This window comes from Halictus rubicundus, chromosome 11, assembly GCF_050948215.1.
Source record: "Halictus rubicundus isolate RS-2024b chromosome 11, iyHalRubi1_principal, whole genome shotgun sequence".
NCBI classification, from domain to species: Eukaryota; Metazoa; Arthropoda; class Insecta; order Hymenoptera; family Halictidae; genus Halictus; species Halictus rubicundus.
This window is the reverse complement of record NC_135159.1, coordinates 6,927,078-6,950,770: the sequence shown is the minus strand read 5'-3', so window position 1 is coordinate 6,950,770 and position 23,693 is coordinate 6,927,078. Positions and strand designations below refer to the sequence as shown.

General features: G+C 40.4%; 1 protein-coding gene across 2 annotated transcripts in view; it reads left to right on the top strand.

Annotated features, from left to right (window-relative positions):
- The window catches only part of LOC143358510 (uncharacterized), a 53,627-nt gene that overhangs the window by 16,381 nt on the left and 13,553 nt on the right, over positions 1-23,693 (top strand). The window contains exon 1 of one of the 2 annotated variants that reach the window (XM_076795675.1): positions 21,959-22,702. The exons of the other annotated variant lie outside the window; for it this stretch is intronic. Within the exon in view, the coding sequence (XP_076651790.1) occupies positions 22,672-22,702 (31 nt within the window). The 5' untranslated portion in view covers positions 21,959-22,671. Of the gene's footprint in view, positions 1-21,958; positions 22,703-23,693 lie in introns of those variants that run through there. 2 annotated transcript variants of the gene reach the window in all.

The following is a 23,693-nucleotide window of genomic DNA, read 5'->3' as shown; positions in this document are numbered from 1 at the left end:
GCGTTTTTCTTTAATAACTCTTTAACGGAGCTGCGAAAAACATTTTCGCAAAGGAAAAAGTTGCTTCAAATGGCCTTAGGAATCGCCCCTTTTAAGGAAATACCACACTTTTGGGACACCCGATATACTTGTTCAAATGCTAGATAAATGTTTAAATAATAAAACAGCCAAGCAATAGAATTTGTTGGGCAAAAAGTATCGTACAAGTTATTCGATAAGTTCCCACGGAACTTTAACATTTTAATAACAGTGCCTACAGTAAAAAAATTTGAAACCGGTCATTTGCCCGGCAGTGGTTAGGATTAAACGTTTACTTGGAGTAAGAGCAAAGCAAATATATTGCTAATTTATCTTTAATCAGTATGCGCGTTTCTCAATATCCTCGAAACACGCACATGCGATATATGCACGAAGACCGAAAGGTTCAGCTAATTAATATTCCAGCAACGTAATAACAGTATATTTCGACCGTAGGCAATGTTCAATCATTTTACACATTCGCGTCAAGTGTAAACTGTGTTTTCATCGTCGAGATCCCCTTAATGGTAGGTTCCATACGTTGGAGGTGGACGTGTTTCCAGATGATTGGTAAGACTATGTTCCAGTAGGCGTGACAATCGAGCCTTGGCTGCCTCTACGAGACGAAAGATTTCTAATGTTCCCTTTTGCGTGTGTCGTCCAGGCATTCTTGCCGATCTATGCAATAGGCGGCTGTGGGAAATCATGGTCGTTCGTTGTTTAACTACCTGGCGATCTCGGTATACGACGCCGAGATTAAACGAGACTTTTGTTACGATGGTTTTACGAAATTTATGCTCCACAGCCGAGCATATACTTCCGTAGATTTATTTTTCATAGCAATATCAAAGTTCTGTTCGTAGAAGGAACGTCTGTCTTATGGCACAATCAGACCGTGAATCTAAACAAATTGAGAAACGTTGAAAATTATTACCGATAGTGTTTTCTCGTTTTAGACATCGTTTAATCGTGTCAAAATGTTTATAGTTTTATTTATAAGATATACCGTCGTGTGCGGGAGAGTCTAAAGAATATGTAAGAAGTATTTGTGTAATTCTCGAATTTGACGACTGAACTGCAAAATTGTAGAATTTCTTAAAAATTTAGGGTGACGGGAAGGACGACATAATTTATAAGATTGTACAAAAATTACGAATAAATAGTACGACAGTACAGCCACCTTGTGCAGCTATTGTGCAAGTAAAAGATAAAAAAATAAAAGATAAAGCAAAGATAATACAAAAATTATCATAAATATCTAGTAATATAATATTATAAAATAGTAAGTTTTTAAAATATTTTCCCTATAATTCTGGAACATCTTTGGAAACAACGATCTATGCAGGATCACTATCGATCCATACAAGGCCGCTCACTATCCACATTCTTTAAATTCATTTGTTACAAAATATTGTCCAACAATGTTTACGTAGAAGCAAAAGAAAGAATATAATAAATCGGTTGGATGAAGATAGAAATCACAAGTGACACAGAATGGGTACAAGGGTTACATTAATTAGATCAATTTGATAACGAGTTAGGATTAATGGAAATATAGATGCGGTCTGAAATAACGAAATGACGAAGTATGTTTCGGTCAGATATTAGATTCTTTAGCCGACGATTCCGGTATACTGTATCAAACGCCGCATAGTTGGCGGCCGACCAATAACTTTCTTTTCTCTAGACTCTGGGGTGAAGTGGAACTGCGCGTTCGAAGAGTCAATCACCATAAATTATCACTTTCTACTCGACTCCGCGCAACATCTAACGCGAATCACGATCCTTGAAGCGAACGTGCACGCACTACGAGTCGCAATGCATGCGGATTATGCAGATATTTCATCCTCGAGGTGCAATTAAGTGTGGATCGAGGGCGTTACAAATAAAACGAACGCCGTGTGAAATAAAACCATTCTTCGGGCAATTATAATCTAGATCACGGACTCCTCGGCTGCTATGGAGATTCTTCGGTCTTCCGAACGCGCAGAGTTTTCTCCGTGCAACGCTTCATCGTTGATCGCGGTCTAAGTAGATTATGCAGCCTTTACTCGATATATGTCTCAAATATCTGGCCGATAAAAGTCCCAAAACTATCCCCACGGGGTATACCCTGCGAGGGATCAAGAGCTTCTCTGTCCTTTTCTACGTTCGGCAGTGTATCAAAAAATAGCATCTTCTACGCGATATATGTCACTGGGCAGACCCGTTATGTGGACATATATCGAGTAAACGCTGTACAACTTTGAGCATTCGATATCTAAAAAGGATCAGAGATCTAGTAGAGTTCCTCGCAGTTGTATTGTATTATTATTTTTCATAAACATTCATCAGGGAAGAAAATATTCGTTTAATTTCTTTTTTGTTTACGAGATAAAATCTACGTTTCCTTTTTTCTTAGGTTCTTTTTTGCCCACGTCATTTCCATGTAAATTTACGTAAATTATCACAGTCTAGTCGTAAATAACAGGACGTTTTCACATTCTTGCGGACTGACTCACAGAAGCAGGAAATAATTTGTTGAATTCTGCTGTTATACCTAAGGGTCATCAGTTTTAGTTAGCTTTAGTAATATTATCGACTTATGGCAATGATAAAAAAAAAATAATACGTAATAATCCCTGATACATAAATGTAAATATAAATTAATTTCTAACACATAGCAGGATAATAATTACACAAATATTAAAGGGAGTGAGATATAGCAGAATTCTCGCTGGCAACGATTTAACTAAATAAAACACAATCAGAACTGTCGAAAATTGAACTAAAATTTCATTGTTAGCAACAAAGCGACCTTGATAAATGAAAACCCTGAAAATTTCGCAAACCGGTAATAACAGTTCAAGTTCCGTTATCCAGCGTTTGCTATTAAAACGACAGTCGTGAATAATATTTTACCACCGTGACAGTACGCCAGCATTGTGACAATCCGCTATTTTGACGTATAACATCATTCAGTTCTCCGTGAATAGGAGAACCATCACGGACGTGTTAATTAAAATTCAGCCAGGCACTTCAAGGATCAATTGTGCCGTGACCTTTGTCACGGATCACTGTCGACTGCCAGTAGTAGCTTCCTCGTGAAAATGGCGGCGTGACAAACGGAGTTCCTCAGCATTGACAATCGGGAACCAGTGCCTCGTAAATCACGATACCGTGGTCAGATAAAATCATTGTGCTCGCAACGGTGAAGATAAACTATGCATATACACGGTGACTCGTCAAATAAACCACTCGAAAACACTGAATCTCTATCGCCATAAAATTTCAAGCATTCCAAAATTTCGAAAATTTACTTTTACATTCATCCCTGAGAAGCCAAGACAGTTTTTCAATTTGTAAAAACTGAAACTCGTACCGACATATTTGTGACATTTTCCTGATTAAAATGAGCCCAAACATGACATAATTCGTAGTATGTTTGTGTGTTCAATTGACGATTCGGTAGAACCTCGATTATCCGAACCGAGGATATTTGAATTTGCCATGTAAACATTTCAATCTAAAACGATTCATTGTATAAGTTGTAGAGATTTAGTCTAGTACTGTTGTTGTACTGTTCAGTACTGTTAACTGTCCTGTTATCCGAACACTCGTGTTCCACTGATTAGTTCGGACTTGATTTTCTGTAGACAAAGTATGGTCGAAGGAAATACAGTTGAGGCACGTCGAAACTAGTGGTTTCAAGCTTTAAAACGAGCCCAGATAGAAAATTCTCCGACTTGTTTCCACGGAGTTACAACAGTTTGAATTCCTCCGTTCGGATAATCGAGGTTCTACTGTATCGTGATTTACACAGGTATATAAGGTGCAAATTATATCGTGTTTGGTATCGTTTTAATCAGAAAAATGTCGCGGATATGTTGTTAAAGGTTTCATAAAAATTAGAAACAATTCCGTTTTGGGCCCAACGGTAAAAAAATCAAGGAATTGTATAAGTGACACGTTGGTTCGAAAATGTTGCATTTTTACCATAAATTTGATAGTTCGGCGAGTCGGAAAAGAATTCAATCGAAAGACTCTTCTCGAGCGAACCGTGTACACCCGGTACACGCGTCAGAGAAAATAAACAAAGGCACAGTTGGATCGTTTTCTATCGAGCTGCTATCTCGAGCTTTCTTCTTCTCCGTCTGGGGGGCTCGTCTTATAAGGAATAAGGGCTGCTTATGTGGCGGCCGCGTACGTATTCATATAAGATCGTTTCCACTTCGAGAGGCGCAACGCGGCGCAGGCGCGTCCATCTTTTCCCGGTTGCGAGCGAAACTTAAGTACTCGTCCGGTTTGATGAATGGGACCGTAAGGGACGCGGAGCGCGTGGGTGGAATTACAGACGACCAGATTCGCCGGACTGGTCGTGTTCGCCGCGTTATTGGAAACGCGACGCGATCTACGATCCATGATCCACCGATAGATTCGTCTCGATGCTGGTACCCCCGCAGTCTCAATGTCTCTGTCGATCACGATCTTGGTGAAAGCGGCGATTTCAGCTATTCTCGAGATTTTATTGTTTGAGTTTTTAAACCTCGGCAGTATAAAACATTAGAGTTTTTTTTAGTTATACTATAAGAGCTCAAGACTTTCGAATCTTTGGGGGAGGGGGGCCTAAGATTTTGGCACCTGTTGTTCGCCATTCTGCTCGATTCGATGTGCTGAATACAGTGATTTCTTTATATATGTCGCCAAGGCCTGGATGATAAACGTCGCGGAATTATCCCCACTACTGCGGGGTATACCATGAAGCTCGAGAGACCTCGGTCACAGAGGAGTGTAACATAATATGATAACAAAGCTTCCTTATTTTTCAATATTGCCTAATGTACCTGAACACCCGCAATCTTGGGACACCGAGTTAATGAAGCGCACGGTGATTGGGATTTTATTGAATCGTTAAACGGGAATGATGATTCGCGACAATTTGACCCGTTCAATCCGCGCGACGCGTAACTTTCTCTTCTGCAAATTGCAGCTAATTATACGAACGAATCGTTGCGAATCGTCCTCCATTCTATTCCAATTATTTCATCGCTGCGCCTAATTATCTAATTACCTCGCGGGGTGATCTGCGCCACCGACTTTCAAACCTATGCTACACGATTTGTATAAACTGTGTAAATTCGAAGTTGAAATTTTATTAAATACAGAGCCATAAAGAAATCAATTACTGTCCAGGTTAATGAGACGTGCATGTTTACATAGTGATAGTGGATATTAACTGACACACTTTAACTGGGACGAAAACCCTTCTTGTTATTTGAATTACATTATTGCGAAACGTTAACATTTCTAGCTTGGAAAAAACATTCTAATAAAAAGAAATAGTTTGAGAATCAATATAAATTTTCGAACGGATGAAATTAAATGCAAATAATTAAATAATTCATTCATGAAGTCACAAGTCATCTTAAGGGCACAGGGTTGCTATTTATACTTGCAGCTTCTTGGATTAAATAGAGGAAGTTCGGATAATCGAGGTCGTGTTTAGAAAATGTATCAATCGCCCGCAGAGTTTACTCGATATATGTCCAAAACACGGGTCTAGCCACGGACATATATCGTCCAGGAGATACTATTCTTTGATCCACGCGACCAAGGCGAGCTCTCGACGTTTCGAGCTTTTTGGCCCTTCACGGGGTATACCCCGTGGCAATGGGGATAGTTCTGGGACTATTGTCAGCTAGGAATTTGGGACATATATCGAGTGAACACTGTAGTTACATCTTCCGCGGACTCGGGGATTCCGAATCTCTTTTTTCGCCGACTCGTTTAAATCGCCGTATATTTTTCTTTCCGGCCTGGAAGCATTCGAAACGCGTTGTCCAGTATATAACAAACTTCTTTGAAAGGTGTGCGCGTCGAGATCGCGCAGAAGAAGCGCAGGAATGTTTACGAGGTTCTCTGGCGTCGGTGTTCTCTTCTAGGAATGTACGCGAGGCACCGTCCGTCGCCGGGTTTCTCGTCGGAGATCTTATTTGTAGAGCCAGCTATTATCCTCGAAAAACGCGGCTGAATAATGTCCGGGTTGACGACGTGCTGCTGGAATACGATGTTTGATGAATGAAGGCGAAGAAGAACCGGTGAACCAGTCTGACTTCCTCTCAATGGGACGAGGAGCCGGTCGCTCGTCTTTTTAAAGGTTGTTCCCCGGTGTCGTTAGGCTCCGATAATTCGTCGACTCGTTTTCTCCGTATTTGGACACCGAACGAATCGGCTCGTATTCACCGGCCCTTTTTTCCACGCCGTTTTTCGTCGCGCCTGTCGCTGTCTTATAATAGTCCTGCGTGGCCTCCGAGATTATTAGAGTTTCTCTACGAAAACGCTGCGACCATAACTTGCTTCGTAACATTTTATTCGCCCGCCCAATAATACGATTCTTCATACTTGTGCTGTAACCAGTTTAAAAATCTTTTACACAGGCAGATTTTGTAACTGGGAAAATGGTTGAAAGTTGTAAATTTTAACTTTAATTTTAGAGGAATTTTCAAGCTTAAAATAATTTTTGTACAATTGCAAGAGGAATTGCAAATACAGTGTTTACTCGATGCATGTCCAAAACGCGGGTCTAGTCAGGGACATGTATCGGCCAGAAGATGCTATGCTTATAGCCACGCGACTTTACACTCACTATAGATAGCTCTATATAGTAACTATAGAGTAAACACTGTGTAATAATTTTCTGTTTTGAGTTTTAATCGGGACATAAAAGTCACTTCGAGTTGCTTTAAAACATTAATGATTTACTCGTAAAATCGTTAAACATTTAGTGATTTATTAAGCAGAAACAAAGGTAATGTGAAGAGCACTGTGAATAATGGTATAACATTTTCCAATGGTTCTAGTGTTTTTCTTCGATTATTACTTTGTCAAATCTTGTAATTGTTGTTGTTTCCACTTGTGAATCTTGGCAATAGTGATATTTTTATCGCGTCATCCAGCGTGTCATTAAATAAATAAAGCAACATGTCGGGACTTATAAGAAACTATTTACCACAAGAAACAGTAATACTAATTTACCAACGTGAACGCCCACCTACATTAATTGCAGCGCGTTAATTTATAAAACCGTTGGTTGATACAGCCCACGTCCATGTATAGATATTATGATTTCTACTCTATTTCTGTTTATTCTGTTTATACCCCTATCAAGGACCTCTTTGTGGGACGACATACTATGATTCATACAGTATAATTATATTCGTTAATAGCACGTTACAATAATCGCTTCATGAATATTGCTTTGTTCCTTGTATCAAGGTCCTTTCCGTGCGAACATCCAGAAATAAACTTTGTCGCATTTGCACGCAGAATAATGTTTATCACGATGTTAAAATGTGCGCAAGACCTTCCAGTCTTTTCACCAGTTACTTGCATGTACAGGGTGAGTCACTTAACTGTCCCACCTAAATCATTAACCGACTCAAAACAAAAAAGAAACAACAACAAAAAAGTTTCGCACGAAAGGTGACCTGAAATTTTGTATAATAATCTATAATGTTTAATTACCTAATTTGGAAGAGTATTGAATACCGAGTGAAAAAGTATTAAGGTATACAGTATGAAAAAGTAATATTTACTTGTGAAATCTTCTTCAAAGTTAACGAAACCGTCTGTGTATGTTTAATTCAGTGATTGTTTGTTTTTAGTTATATTCTTATGAAACTTTCATCAACATATTCGTGACACTTTTCCGATTAAAATGATACCCAACACGATGTGGTTTGGATCATATCTGCTTGTTTAATCCACGATTTAGTAAAACCTCGATTATCCGAACTAGTCAGTGGGAGTGTTCGAATATCAAAGGTTCTACTAAATCGTGGATTAAACGAGTAAACGTGGTTCAATTTGTGTCGTGTTTGGTCTCATTTTAACCAGAAAAATGTCACAAATATTTCAGTAAAAGTTTCATAAAGAAATAATAATAAAAAAAAAACAAATTTTGTTATGGTACTTACAAAGCTGAATCGAAGAATACCTCGATAATTATTAGATTTATGACTTCATACGCCTTAGGAACTGTTTACTCAGCATTGAATAGTCTTTCAAATTACATATTTAACTATTACACATTATAAAACAAAAACTCAACACACTGTACACTGATTCAGTACGAATCCGATCTTATTCGTCAATTACTATGACGACTGGAAAGCGGATTTTATGCATTTATTTATGCAATTTAAAACAGTGAAAAGATTAGAAGACTTTAAATCAATAAAATAAATAAATAATAAAATAAGTAAATAATAAAATAAATAAATAATCATTTAAATTTTATATTTAGCCCTGTGTCTTGCAATTGATGCACAAACGTTTTATTTTGCATGAATATCCGCAGCCTAATCAGAACCAAGGAAAAATTGTGTTGCGTCCCTGCAAATAATAACAACAACCATCCAGTTTTCATAGCCATCTAAAGTTTACTGTTAGGGGCCGAAAGTCGATGCACGGTTCGAGAATGTTTCGTTCGATCCGTTCGCCGGGATACGTCTGGCTGCAGAGTGCGTGCACCTGGTGTTACTTAGGTACTTCTGGTTTTGGGAGAACAACGCAACAACGGTACCGGCTGGCCGCTATGTCTATCTGAGGAGCAACGCGATTCCAAATGGCAGAACCCCTCGATATCTTCCCATCGGAGGATCTTCCGGGTACCTTTCATACGTGGCCGCGTTATTAAACAAAGCCAGCCGGTCCGTAAATCACAGCGTGTCATCTGGGAATACCTTGAGCATCGCGTGGGAGTAACGGTCGAGTCAATAAATGGTTATTAATTGCCGCGTAAATATCAGCGGCTGCGATTCTGACCGAATCCCGTAATTCGAGACTCGGCCTCCTTTGGCCTCGAAATGAAATTAATAAATAGACTGCGGATTTTTAGGCAAAATAATTTAAATTTATACATCACAAAATTACCCACATCAAGGAACTGGCTTTGCCGTCACATTCGTGATATTTTTCCGATTAACATAGTTCTCGATATAAGACGACGCCTCGGGGCGACTTTCGACCTATTGCGGAGGAGGGTACCTATTCGGCTCGACATTGTTTTCGAGAGGGCTGGGAGTTTATGGGACAATTTCAAAAGAAAAATATTTTCTTTTTGCGAGAAGAATATCGTCTTATATCGAAAGAAAACTGTGCGACATTAAACGCGAGACAATTTGGTCGCTGCCGGTCAAGCAGAACGGACCCGAAAAATTTCTTATTCCCTCTATGCTCTGTGCCCCACACGGCCGTTTTGTTTCGCGACCTTGTGTCCGCGACATAATTTCGTTTTGTTTCTCGGACCGTTCGAACATTGACTAATGAGACGTCGCGTCGTAACGAGTTCGCCCACCCGCGACCAATACATCGTCGTCGAACCGTCTGGTTCGCATGCGAACACGGCATTGTTCCGGCGAGAAATTTCGAAAAGGTGGGTTCCGATTGCGCAAGCAATTTTTCTTCTTTTTTTTTTCTCGTAGAAATCCTAGCACATCGCGACAGAACCGCCAGACGTCTGACGCCAATTCGCGAACTCGCCTATTCTATTTCCAAGAGCGGCACACCTGTTTCAGATGTATTTTCGATGTAGTCGGCCTCACTTGGACTACGCTCGCTCGACACAGCGAAACTTCTCGCTGTTGAATGATGGATCGACGTCTAATTGCGATGCTGTTATCGCGAAAGATCGTTGTTGCGCAACCTCGAGGGGTGAGTCACTTAACCGTACCACTTAAATTTACTCATAAACAGTGACGGGCAAAAGCCGTTTCAAAATATGTCCGAATGACAAATACATCGTCAATTTGTAATTTATTTCTCTTTTACGAATGTGACGTGTATCTCGACATTGTATTCGATTGTTATGTCATCGCTGGAGCGCGGATTTATGCTAAATAAAAATTGTCTGCATCGATCATGCGAAAGGGGAGTTGCATAAAAATTGATTTCTTTTAGCACCAAATGTATCTGATCTTTCTTCTATTTTATGTTTCGTGTACTCAATTTTTGTTATAAACGCATCAAATCCGCCAGTCTAGTCGTTACAAAATACTTCTGTCGAATGCAATAAATCAATCGACGAATGTCTTGGCATTTTGTGCTTAATCGTGTTAACACGTAAGCAAACTGCCGCCATATTGGCGACAGATTGGCGGCAGGGGACCGCGCAACGTTGGCACCAACTCCGTATCCATCTGTTTCGCCAATCTGCCGGCAGATTGGCGGCAGAGTCTGCCAGCAGCCGGTTGTCTACCTCGTCGGATTTGGTTTTTTGATTTCCCTCGGCTATTGCAGTGGTATAGCATGCATGATCGAACACGAAATGCCAAGATAGTCGTCAACCGATTGACACATTCGATAGAAGTATTACATCATTGCAGTAGAGGCACCATTGCGATCGTCGCTTTCGTTAAAGATCAATTAAAGCATGCCTCGTCAATTACTAGTTTTTGACCCGATGTACCTTGCAGTTTTATTCGATACTTTTTTGAATCGCAACGTCAAATATTACAAATTATGATACTTTCTATGATACAATATTTTCGGTTGAAACATTTTTTATGTAATATGTAGTTTATGAGTAAATTTAGGTAGCACAGTTACGTGACTCATTCCGTATGTATAAGTTGCGCGATTATAATACTATATGTAATCCCGTGTAATATTGCTATGCATGTATAAAATTAATAAGAGAAGTACAAAAATATAAATAGGTACGCGTTTTTTGTTTACGCACGAGATGATTCTATTCTGTAGTTTACGTGCGTGAAACACGAACAAATAATGTTTAATGACTGCCTTGTTCTATTAGTCTCAGTTTATTGCAATCACTAAGTATGAAGAAATACATTTTTATTCCAAGCCCAGTTTATTAAAATTGTTCGCATAAGTGTTTATTTTGTCAAAAGTTGTTACGTCTACGTTTAAAAAAGTGAAAAATGTTAATAAAAAAAAGCGAAAAATTGTTTAAAATTTCACGTGCTACGTAGTGATGCACTGTTTACCGTACAGTTTCAATAATTGCGAAACAAACAATTGGAGACCGGTCAAGTTGATCGGCGGCGGTGATTTTGAGGGTCGAACCTAATCGTTCGCGAAGAAGCGGAGCGTACCCGAAGAGGAACGCGAGTCCGCGCCGCGCCGGGTAGCTCTTCTTAAATTGTTTCTGTCTCGTTTTTGATTAATGATACCGGGGCAGTCCCCGTTTGTTCGCGATACCACCTCTAATTGCGGGCTTTCTTTCGACGTGGAGGGCCAGTTTGCATAGGTGAAATGTTGTTTCAGGCTCGCCGGAATAATGAGGTGTACGCGCTTGCAACGAGATCCATTTACGAGCCACTCCGGTGATCGATGCCATTGGCACGCACGCATATTTATCTCGGACCTGTCTCGAAAACATCGTTCCATCATTTTTAATTAAGAGAACTCGTCTCTCTCTCGGCGAACTCATTTGCTTATCGATCCCGCAATCGATCCGTAATTACGTGGGCAGAACTAGTTTTATATTCGACAACTACATCCTGATTTCAGCCGCTTTTTACGTACGCCTCTTATGGCAATGCACAACGATTTTTCTGTACCCCCCTCCCACCCCCTCCTCATCCCCCACCACCGCGGACTTGTTGGTTCAAACAGGGAGGGGGAAGAATGTCGTTTAAATCAATCGGACATTTCACTTCTGGCGTTAATTGACTCTTTCGTAAATCATATTTTCATTGCCCTCGCGCCGGTACGCCGTTTTAACGACCGATCCGACAACTTTTTCCAAAATACTCTGTTAATTAATTGGCCGCTGCTGGGGCTTCTTAGTGACACGGTCCTCGAGCTTTCCGTTTGCTACGTACCTGCTGTATTTTTTTAAAAAATCACGCAGCTGTTAATACCCTTATACTGCGTGCATTATAAATTGTTTATATGTCGCTGAATAATTTTCTAACTTTGCGGACCTAATCTCGAGACTTCACCCTTCTCGTATATTTATTATTGCCTAAAATAATCAGTGGAAAAGCTGTAAATATGCGCTCAAGCGTTCGAACGCTTCCGCAAACGATCTACCACGACCCTTGCATTATAAATTGTTTATATGTCGCTGAGTAATCTTTTAATTTTGCAGACTTAATTTCTAGACTCCCCCCTTCTTGCATGTTTGTTATTGTCTGAAATAATCGGCGAGAAAGCCGTTTTCTGTTAACCGTTCGAACGGCTTAGCGACTCCATACTGAAATTTCGCAAGAATTAGCAGCGCGAGAGGAAAATGGCGAACGACTCCATCCGAATCGGTTCCGAAGGTACAAGCATAACAGAACGGTTGAGAAATGCTGCTCCACTGAATGTCCATTGTTCCGCGTAAAAAATGCTTGCACGCACGCCCTCGTACATTTTACAGCGAACCGCGCGCTAGATTTTATATTTAGGAAGCCACCGTGTAACCCTAGAACTACTGAATTAGGTTAGAACGAAAATACTGGCACCCACGCTCCGCGACTCGCGCGTCTCTACCAGTTATGCGTTTGTTTATTCCTAAATTCTTACCGGTTTTTCACCGGGCCGCGGCGCGGCGCGCGGCTTGCGTTACGTAAATGGCCGACGTCACTCTCTCGCGTTCATTTAAATCGCCGAAACGAATGTTACATGACACCGCCGCGCCGGCACGAATCAAAATTTTTTTACACTGAGAAATTTCGTTTCCTTGCTAGAACATTGCGTTATCATTCGTTTATCGTATTAACACTTTGCCACGTCGCCGGGCGTGAGCGAGCCGTTTAATGCAAACATGATGGAACTCAAAACCATTGTAAATCGTGGAATAATGAGAAAGTAAAACTTTTATCAAAACGCAAGCCACGCTAAAAGTATTTTGCAGAAATAGTCGTGAATCATATTCGAACTCTTGAAAGGCAGTGTTAAACCGAACAGAAAAGTATTGACTTGCACTACTTTCGCACTAAACGACCCATGTCTGACCAGCATAATCTCGTTACCAAATGTGAGAATTAAAGTTGATGAAAATTGCAATTTCTCTCGATTGTCAGCATGTAACTGTAATTTTCATATTTCATCGTTTACAACTCACAAATTAAACAATTTCGATGCAATTTTCAGACTGTATATAGCTTCTATGAATCTGCACAACATGTGTCTCTTTAGAGTACAGGCTCAGATAAAAAGAGACGAAAAATTTTTTTCTTTTGCTATTCCAACCAAACACAGTTCAAAATTTGCACTGCGCGTCGTCTACTAAACTAGTCCTAGCTTCGCAGAAAAATTAAAATCGTTCGATCCATTTACAAAACAGTTGATGTAACACTAAACCTACTGATAAAAATGACGAGATGGAATTTCTTTCAATTTTCTGCGGTTCGAATTATAAAACATGCTCCACTAAATACATTTATTTAATCATTTCCCACGAAAGCATCTGTATAATTTCAGCAATTGTAAAATGAAAATCTGGAACCGGTCATTTCGCCAGTGGTAGGTTCAGCGTTAGGTTTAGTGTGACGAATTCCGTGAGTCGCAGTATTCATTTATTTAAATATAGCCATACTACAAAAAACGAGAGATTGGATCCAAGTTTCGTATAAATAAATATTGAATCGAGTAGGTGTAATAGACCTCGAGGTAACATCTCTGGCGAGAGGTTGGAGCGACCGATCGCGATCGTCTCGGTAAAGCAGCCATATTCATTCGAATTAGCGCATATGGCGATGGGAGGAGGGTTCGCCGATTCTCGATCCCCGATCGCGCGAGTCTCTTTAGAAAGGGGGGGACCCGATCGGGTGGGATATGAAGGTGGTTATTGGCCAGGGGGTGGGAGAATTTCCACCGAGAGAGAGAGCTGCCAATCGCGATCGGCGGGCTTTACCTTTGCGATCACAATTGCCCGTGCACCCAGAAACAGATCGCGACGGTGGAATAATAGCTGCTGCCCCCTTTTCCCTTTTCCCTGTTCCGTGTGCCCCCACCCCCCACCCCACCCCCTCGCGCACGCAACCACCGACCCGCCGACATATCATATGTTGCATTTACATTTGGACATACCAGCCAGGAAAAGTTTTACAACCGGCGTCTCTCGATCGTCCAATCAAAGTTCCAGAGAGGGCTTGTGCAAGTGACAGGTATACACTTATACACTGTGTACCTCATTTGCCGGGACGGTTTTTGCCACGGAGATCGTTACTATCGCTGCTCCGTTATGCCAAAAGATTGCATGCTGAGCCATTTCTTTGCTCGCCGGACACGTTGCGTACAGGTGCTTGGGACACGTGCACGACGCGACCCCTTTCTCCCGCTAAACCGATTCATTCGGTTTTAATTGAGTACAGCATGATCTGATATGTTGCGTCTTACGGCATGCTGGGCTCCACGCAGGGGACAAAAAAGTCGCAATATTGCAATATCGTGCTGATGCACTCGAGCCTTTTTCGAATTAATCGGAATGCGAACAGTTCGGATAGTGGAACAGTTGTTTAACGATCGCAGGCTAGTCTCAGATAGTTCTTTTTAAAACTGAAGATACCTCAGTAATTGTTCGACACGTTCAGTGTCACGTGCGACAAACTCTGAAGAGGTCTAATCAATGTTTTAATTGCATCTGTGACTGAAAAGTCAAGATTTATTGCTTCTTGTAACTTTTCATTAACTCGTTAACAAATGATAGTTTACTCTTCCTGTTACCGCACGAATTGACGTTAAAATTTAACCAAGGAATCGTGTCGGAATTGAGTCAAACGTTATCGTAAATTATGATAGTGGGAATAAACAAGTTCGAAACGCTCTCGAACTTGTTATAAACCCGGATTGAAAATGTCTTGTCGAGTACGCTTTCTGTGAAGTCGATGTGATTTATAAGTCGTAAAACGAGATGCGGATTAGCACAATTTTGACTCATGGTAGTTTATGACTCATCCGTGTGGTAAAACTGTTCTGTTTCTTAATATTCGTGACTCATGGAGATACATGTACAAGGTGTTCCGGAGTGAAATCGACAAACCTTCCTAGTCCAGCTGACAGTTTATTTCACCTATTTCGCTAACAAAATAGTTATTGTGATTATTTGAAGATAAACATTTTATTTGAAAGTGAAATAAAGTAATCTTATTTTCAAAGATAACACCAACATGGCGTTCAACGCTAGGTTTACGGAGCACTAAAAGCGACTACAGTGAATTCTCGATATATGTCAACAACACAGGTCTTGTCAGCGTCATGTATCGTCCAGGAGACATACCGTGTTATGTTCACTATATATAGAAAAATTACTGTAAATTCACTGTCACTGTCATGACAAAAAGTTACTTGAAATGACCTCAGCAACCACTCCGTTCAAGGAAGTACACCATTTTCGGGACACCCTGTATACCCAGAGAAATAAATTTATTGAATAATTCCTCATGGATGTGCACGATCTAAACAATTGTAAATTCGGTTACTCGCACTCCACTTTTTTCATAACTGTTTGGAACTATACATGTCTCCCACATGAATAAATTTTTATTCAACAAAACAACTACTTGAATTCCAAATAAATATTTGCTGTAGTCGACACCTTTGTTTATAACACTAAATTTAGAGTTTCGAGATTGTATATGACTAATTAAAAATTAAAAATACTAGAACCCATCTTTTTGACGGGACCGATAGACCCCAGCGTTAACACCTGAATTTTGCCATAACTGCACACAGTCCGCAGTATGAATAAACCATCTAAATATCTGTCTCCGTGCCGAAGCCCACCAGCTATCAAAACATACTTCGGTTAATGGAACGCTTTTACTTGCGGCCTCCTATTTCTCTGCGATGAACTAGACCGCATTGCAAAGTTGCTTACCGTTTGTCACATCCATTGACATGATCGCGTCGCCTTGACAATGTACAGATGTTCATCGTTACAGTTGCGGCAATGTTCACGGTTAGACATGGCCGTAGTTTCACCGAGTCAATAGAGAGAACGCCCACACGAGGGACAGAGGTGCGCGCGAGTTGCGTCACTTGCCAAATTAAAAGGAACACGCCTGGAATAGTTCCCCGGTGAAAAAAAAATGGCGCGAGAGTTAAAAAGCGCGTTTAACGGTATTGGTAGTCGGAGCTCGGTATTCCTTTCAGATTTCGACGGTGCGTGGGCGAGCTGATTGGCCTAACTGTAAGGTGGTCCAACGTTTGCGCGCAGGAAGTGCTCCTTTCGGTTTTGGTTCACGGGAAAATCCCCGTCGCTCGCCGCCATTTTTATCGTTCCGTCGCGCAGCTGGCCGTTGCCGTAAAATCGTTGAAATTAGTTCCGAAATTGTCATGAAATACATTGAAAAATTAGTAATAGGTAGTAGGCTAATACTTTATTCACACTGAAAAGGAGACAGATTTATACCGTATCTCATTTGTTAAATGAATAATAGTCAAGTCCAGATTTCTTGAAGCAATTTCTTCTAGTGTTAATACCATGTTCTGCTTCTAAGCGAATATTTTCTTGCCAGTTAACAATGAATTTTTATAGTTCAGGTTAAATATTACAGCGAGCAACAATTTGTCCCAGGAACGTGTAATTTGAAATGTAAAAATCGTAAATATTTTTTTTAATGGAGTCGACCGTCACGCGATATTGCGTACCATTCACTCAATTTTGAAAATCCTGTGAGACGGTATAATTTCCAATTTTTTTTAATAGAAACGATGCCTTAGTTGACGAGTGTGCCTATAGTAACTATTAAGAAACGATGCATGTATGCGCGCGGTTAGGTGAACGCCGTTGCACTGGATTCTTAACTGTAGTTGTTAGTCATCGTGGAACTCGCGGGAAAAATTGCGAGCTTGTTATGCGTGGCACGCCCAGAGTATTTCTTTCCTGTTTCTTTTCTTTTTTTATTTATCGTTTACTGCACTGATCGATTGTTACTGGTGCTAGATAAAAGCGTTCGATCGAGACGAAGTCGACTGTCGTTTTGTTCCATTTTTCAGCGATCTTTGACATTTTCCAGCGACCGTTAATAGAAAATTGCGAATTTTATACATTTATGGTTCATAAAAATTTGTTAAAAATGTGGAAACAATTCAGCATTCCATAGGAATCAAGATCAAGTAGTTCTGAAATTTTCTCTTACCTCCAAGTGTGTCATCGGGGTTGCAACAGCCTTGTCGAAACTTAAAATAATAATTCTTTAACATTCGTTAATGTATTTGGCCGAAAAATGAATAATCTGAAAAAAATTGAGACTAAATATATCGTTTAAAAATTCTATTTATTTCGTGTACCGAAGAATTTTAATTTTAATTTTAATTTTAATTTCACTAGAAAATTTTAAAAGCGAATGCAGCCAAACTTTAATCATTAAACTACAAAAATTAGCATATCTAAATTTCATAACTAATTTAGTTACTCCGATAGCCTCTTCCTGGGGTGAAATTATTTATTACTTCGTTCGAACAGTGTAATTGAAAATAATTTTTTAAGCGTCAAATGAAAATAAATTTGCATGTTATTTGTAGAATACATAGAATAAAGTATTGAAAATAATTCGTCGGACTCGCGAAATGAAAAATTACGAACATCAAGTTATTTCATCCAGAACCTGTTGTTTTCCTATAGGTTCATTTAGTTTGAGTGTATATAAGAATTTCCGATGCATCCTGTGTACATCGGTAAATATGTTCACGAAGAAACGACATAATCCGACATAACTCGCCGTCTCGCGAGTTAATGAGCCTTGAATGGCCGATTGCCTGTACAGAGAAGTGGTATTTCCCACAACTGTACACCGGATGACGGGACGCGCAATCTCCGTTCTTCGGCAACACGTCCGTCTGCGAATGTGTGCGATTTATCACGCGCTCTTTTACACGAGCTGCTCAGGAGCCAAACTGATCAACTCCAGTTTTTTTTTTAAATCAATTTTATTAGTCGAGCACACGCCAGGTATTCATCCTCTCCAAAACAAACGACGTACTTCGATAAATTTAGTTATCGCTCGGAGATGGTATGACTATACTTAAGGTTTCTGAATGACAGTAGGTGTACACGTCAGAAGTCACTAACACTGGTTGGTCATCAACAGTTTTCATTAAAAATTTAAGTATATTTTTAATGATATTGTTTGTAAATGCATGCTATTTAGTGTAAAAACTGTGACATCAATCAATCTTTCATATTGAAAGTGATTCGTCATTATACAAATCAGTCAATCTACAGGGTGTCCCAAAAATGTACTTTTTTGAAAAGGGTGATTCCTGACGTCATTTCAAGTAACTTTTTCCTTTGCGAAAATTTTCTCCGCGGCTTCGTTAAAGAGTTATTAACGAAAATTACTGACCAATCAGAGTGCGGATACAGCGGACGGATTCCCGCTCGATGACAGGTCCCGCTGAGCGTGGCGTTGCTATTGGCTGAGCCGCAATCGGTCCGCTGTTGCCGCGCCTTGATTGGTCCGTGTTTTTCGTTAATAACTCCTTAGTGGAGCCACGGAGAACATTTTCGCAAAGGAAAAAATTACTTCAACCGATCTCAGGAATCACCCCCTTCAAAGAAATACAACATTTTTGGGACACCCTGTATACAGCTCAGAAACAGTACTGTTAGCCGAGCACTGATGCTCCACAGTTTCGTTCGGATAATCGAGGGCTCCACTGTATCGTGAATGAAACAAGTAAATACGATCCAAATTGTGTCGCATTTGTTGTCATTTTTTAATCCGAAGAAAGTCACAAATAAATTGGTAAAAGTTTTTCAGTCAGTATCATTAGTATTATCGTACCCTTACGTCATATTGTCATATCCTTACGAGATTATACGAGACGAACCCTATAGTAAAATTTCAAAAAGGAAAAATCAAAAAATTAAAAAAGTTGCAATCTTTGCTTCCTTTGCATTAGTGTGAGTCTCACCGATGCTCGACCCCTCGCCGGCTCGGTCGTCGAGCGTGTTTTCCACTTGACTGGCTCCAAGGGGGATCCCCCACAGTGGCGGGGATAAAAGTTTGACAGTTACGGTAGAGAGCTCCGCGACAGTTACGGAGAGATTACTGTGTACAGTCAGACAGGGTCGATTGCAACAGGCAGAACTCAATCTGCTCTCGATCCACGATTTCGTCGATCCATCGCCTCGTAGTTAATCGACTTAACGTTTCACCGTGGCGTCGATCACGCAGGCGCAAAGGCAACAATGATTAGGCGCTGGTTTCTTTTTTTTTGTGTTTCTGCGAGGAGCGTAATCGCTTGTTAAAACGGCAGCTTGTCGGCGGTCTTGTCCGGTTTCAGGCTGTCGTTGAAGTCAGCGCAACGTTGCTCCGCGAGCGTCGCAGATAAAACCTGGTGCCAGCGGTGGAAAGTAGCTGTTGACATATCGCTGCCAGGTATTGGGACACGTCGAGCGAGTAGGCGGGGTGGCTTAACCTATGCGGGATATAATGTACGCCTCCGTCTGGTATCGGACACACTCGCATAAACTCGCGGCACATTATCGTGCAAGCGCCTCGACGTTTCTCTCCCTATTGACAGTAGCTGCGGTGACGGGCTGTGAGTTAAATGTCAGATTCGGAATCCGCTGTTACACCTTCGGATCGCTTCGACGGCCCGAATCAATTACTAATTAACCCATTTGCAGTTACTCAATGGCCGAGATCAGCGTGTGAATGTTTTCTAGGACACTTCACGCGAAGGTGTCAGCCATCAGTTTGATTCATTCATCTGCCGGATTACGATGCGTTTTAGTGTCTCTCTTCAGACACGATCACGTTTCAACGTTTTCCAATTAATTTCCATACTCTGATATTGACCAAACCAGTCAGCGAAATCGTACCGGAAGTGGCAATATTTGGCGATATAAGTATTTCAAATATTATTTAGTACTTTAGATCTCATTTGGCTTTAACCAATAGTGTTTTAAATAGTGTTTGTAATTATTTAATTTTTTATATTTGTAATTTCAATATTTTTATTTTGACGATCTAAACCGGAAAATAAAATATTTTCATTTCAAGAATCTGAATTTACATTTTAACAATCTGAAACACAAAATATATATTAAAATATTTTAAATATTTAAAATTTTTAAATGTATTTAAGAACTTTAATCATTTTTCTGTCGAAATGCGTTTGCTTTCAATGTGAACTAGATTGAAAAAGAAAGAAGGGTGATAAATTAAATAATAATTTAAATTCTGTATCTAAGAAAATTATGTAATTTCTGAAAATATTGATGATCAGGTTAATGATTATAGGTTTAACTTTTCCTAACCCTGCGAGAGTGAATAGTTTTATGAACTTAAATGTAAATAATCTGTTCTAACATGTTTAGAATAGCAATTTTCAAATTTTTAATTATTTGACCACATGTTAAGGAATCCTGTTACTAAATTACTACAGATGAATGAACAATAAAATAAAATTCTTTAGTTTAATTAGAAAATAAATAAAAAAGTGTAATTTACAATTACTTAATAATCCATAGAAATATTGTATATCATATTTACATCGAATATAACGATCATAACAAGAGAATGGAGGACTAAAATAATTTCATAGTAGATTCAAGTTTATGTATTGTTTCGGCAAACATAAACGGATCGTTTGTTGGCAACAGGAATCAGCATAAATTTAGAATCTGTTCAGATCACAATAGTCTTATGAAGCAATATGTAGTAACAATGGTCTTATGACGTCAATCAAATGTATCATTCTATTTTCGTCAGTAGAATCTCGATTAAACGGATGTCAATTATCCGCGGTTTTTGGTTAGTGGTGGGGTCAGTTTAATAACATTATTAGCAACATGCATGATCTCCTGAATATCAAGCTGTGGTATTAAACCGTTATTGAAAATCAATCTGTTGTTATCTGATGCAGCATCGCTGCAATACGGTTATGAGATGTCCTGCAGAAGACTGTTTAATTGTCGACAATTTCATTTTTATTCAATTACTGAAACTGTTACGTATATTACTTCTTTGATTATTGAAATGCTTAAATCGATGTTATTTCAAATTATTTTCCTTCATGTTTCGTGTAAAAGTAAGAATAGTAAAAGTAATAAGTATTTTTTATAAATAATATATAACACGTTTAACATGTAATTTTTTAATATGTTTTATTTTTAAGACATATATCTCTGTTTAAGTCTTTCTTTGAGGTCATTGTTTATATAACTTGGAAATTTACACTTTGCCCTCAACATCAACTGTTAAAGCAAAGTGTTTGATAGTGAAAAATTGCATTCTGGTGGTAGAAAGTTGAAAAATGTTTGTGAATTTATAAATTTGATTTCTATTAGCGAGTTGCTTTACTCTAGTGTAAATAAAAATAGTATTACTTATGATTTAATTGAAATATTATATTATGTATTAACCCTTTGCACTCGAGTGATGAGTCTGAAGCGCCACTAGAAATTGTTGTGGCATTATTTCAAAGAAATTACAAAAAATATTACAAAATATTTGTTACATTACAAAATTTGTATTAAATAGATTACTAAACATTTAAATATTATATATGGTAATTGGATCAGTATCCTACGAATAAAATGAAAATATTTTACGACGGAAGAAAAATCTAGTTTTACACTGAAAATAGCGCCGAGTGCATTTATATTATTGATATCATCGAATTATTATCATTGAAAAATTGCAATCCGTCGGAGTAACACAACAATGATCCACGCGTATGCATAATACGCATGCACGTGTATTATAAAGATTCCGGTAATGGAGTTACGCAAAGTAATCTCAACGGAGATTGGAACAGCTCCAGATGGAAAGAAAAGTCAAAGAAAATCCGACATGTCGTTGACGGGAGAAACATAATCCAGCTGAAGAGTGGTGAGCCTAAACAGAGTTGTGAGAAAAAGAGGAAACGCACAGGCGCGCAACGAAAGAAGTAGTCGATTCGAACGGAAAACTAAAGCAAGGGAAAGATAGACGGAGAGAGTGTGCGAGAAAGAGAATGAGAGTGAGAGAGTGAGGGAGAGGGAGGAAGAGGGAGAGACGGACAGAAAGAGAAGTTTCAGATGTCTGCTATTACAGAGCACCTCTGTGGTCACGGCGCACAGCCCGATATGGAGCAATCTCAGATTTCCATCCGCCCAAATCAAGAATATACGCCCTCGCCTCCGCTCGCTCTTCTTCCTCTTCAGCGCGGGGACCTCCGCTCATCTTCTCCGCCACCGTGGTTGTCGCTGTCGTCGTCTTCGGAGGTGGAGGCGCAGCTCGGGGTTGGTGCTCGCTGGTCCGCGCTGGTAACAGTGCCAAAACTGCCTCAAAACGGTCTGCTCCGTTCAGTCCTCCCTCCCTCCCACTATCATTCTTCTCTCTCTATCTCTCTTTCTTTCTCCTCACCTTGTTCCTGCGAGTTCCTCGTCTTCCTCTCTTCGTCGCCTAACCCGCCCTAGACACGTGCCCTCCTCAGCTTCCTGACTGCGACCTGACCACCTCCCTCAGTCCATCCGACGTGCCCGACACCGTTCCACCTCGCAAACTATCGCAAAGCGTAGCAAAGTCACCCGTGGACCCACGACAGTGTCAACAAGTGCCCGACGAATCGCGTCATCGGGGTTCATCGTCCTCCTTTCGATCGTCGCGAGTGAACAGTTCCCTCGAAGGACGCCACCAGGGAACCTAGACCACCAGCCGCGAATGATAAACCATAGTCGACCAGGATTTACTCAGAGGCACCGGACACCACCGAGCGTTCATGTTGCCGGAAAGCAAGTTTCCCGTCACAGGTAATTCGAGACCCACGACGGCGACGATCTTCGCGCTGGCCCGTCTAGCGACTTTGTTTGGACTTGGACGGTTTGCTTGTCTTCGTAACAGGGCCAGTGGATCATGGCTCGCGAAGGCTGGGAGCCTCTCAGCTTCCAAAAGCTTCGTGTACAGCCACAAGATTCGGAGGCTAGAGGTTCTCTGATAGATCAGGAAAGGGAATTTTTGATGGATCACCCAGAACTCTCGAGCCTTCAGTTTTTGGACTCGCAGCTTCGAGACTTCTAGAGTCCAACTGCTACCAGAGGTAGGGTGCTGATTTCGATCCAAAGATCAAGTTTCCCCAACGGGAAGTGGGTCTTTGCTACGGGGGTCATCTTGATGCCTCTTAGCCCTCTCTGTCTTCTGACTCCAAACTTTGAATATTCAGAGTCAATGCTACCAGTGTCAGCACTCGAGGTACAGCTTCTCCAAAGTTGAGACAAAGTCTTGACCCAGTCCGGAGCACTCTGTCCTCAAAATTTCGACGTGAAGCCTTAGCACCCAAATTGAAGCTTGCTAGACTATCCTCTTGATACTTTTTAGCATTCAGCCTTAGGACGTCCAGTCTCAATGTAGGGTCACTGCTACGAGACCTGGTCAGCTAACTTACCACCCTGGACCAAGGTAGTTTGGTATATTCCTAAGCACTGCCATTAGCATTCTAGGGAAGACTTCTCCAAAGTTAGGCGACTGGATCTTTAGCAACCTTTTAGCACCTACAATTGAGCTTCATAGCCAGAGAGGTGGATCGTGCTAGTTTCCAGCAGTTCCATAAACACAGACTGCCAACTAGAAAATTTCAACTGTTGAGTCACCGCTACTAGAACTAGGGTACCAATGGGTACCCTAATGAAGTTTGAGGCAGAAAAGGTGGATTTTGCTGGTTGTCCTAAGAATTCCTGCAGAGTCTCCACCTTGGGATCGTCTTGACGTATTCTCGAGCGTTCGGCCCAGCCCAGACTCCCAGTC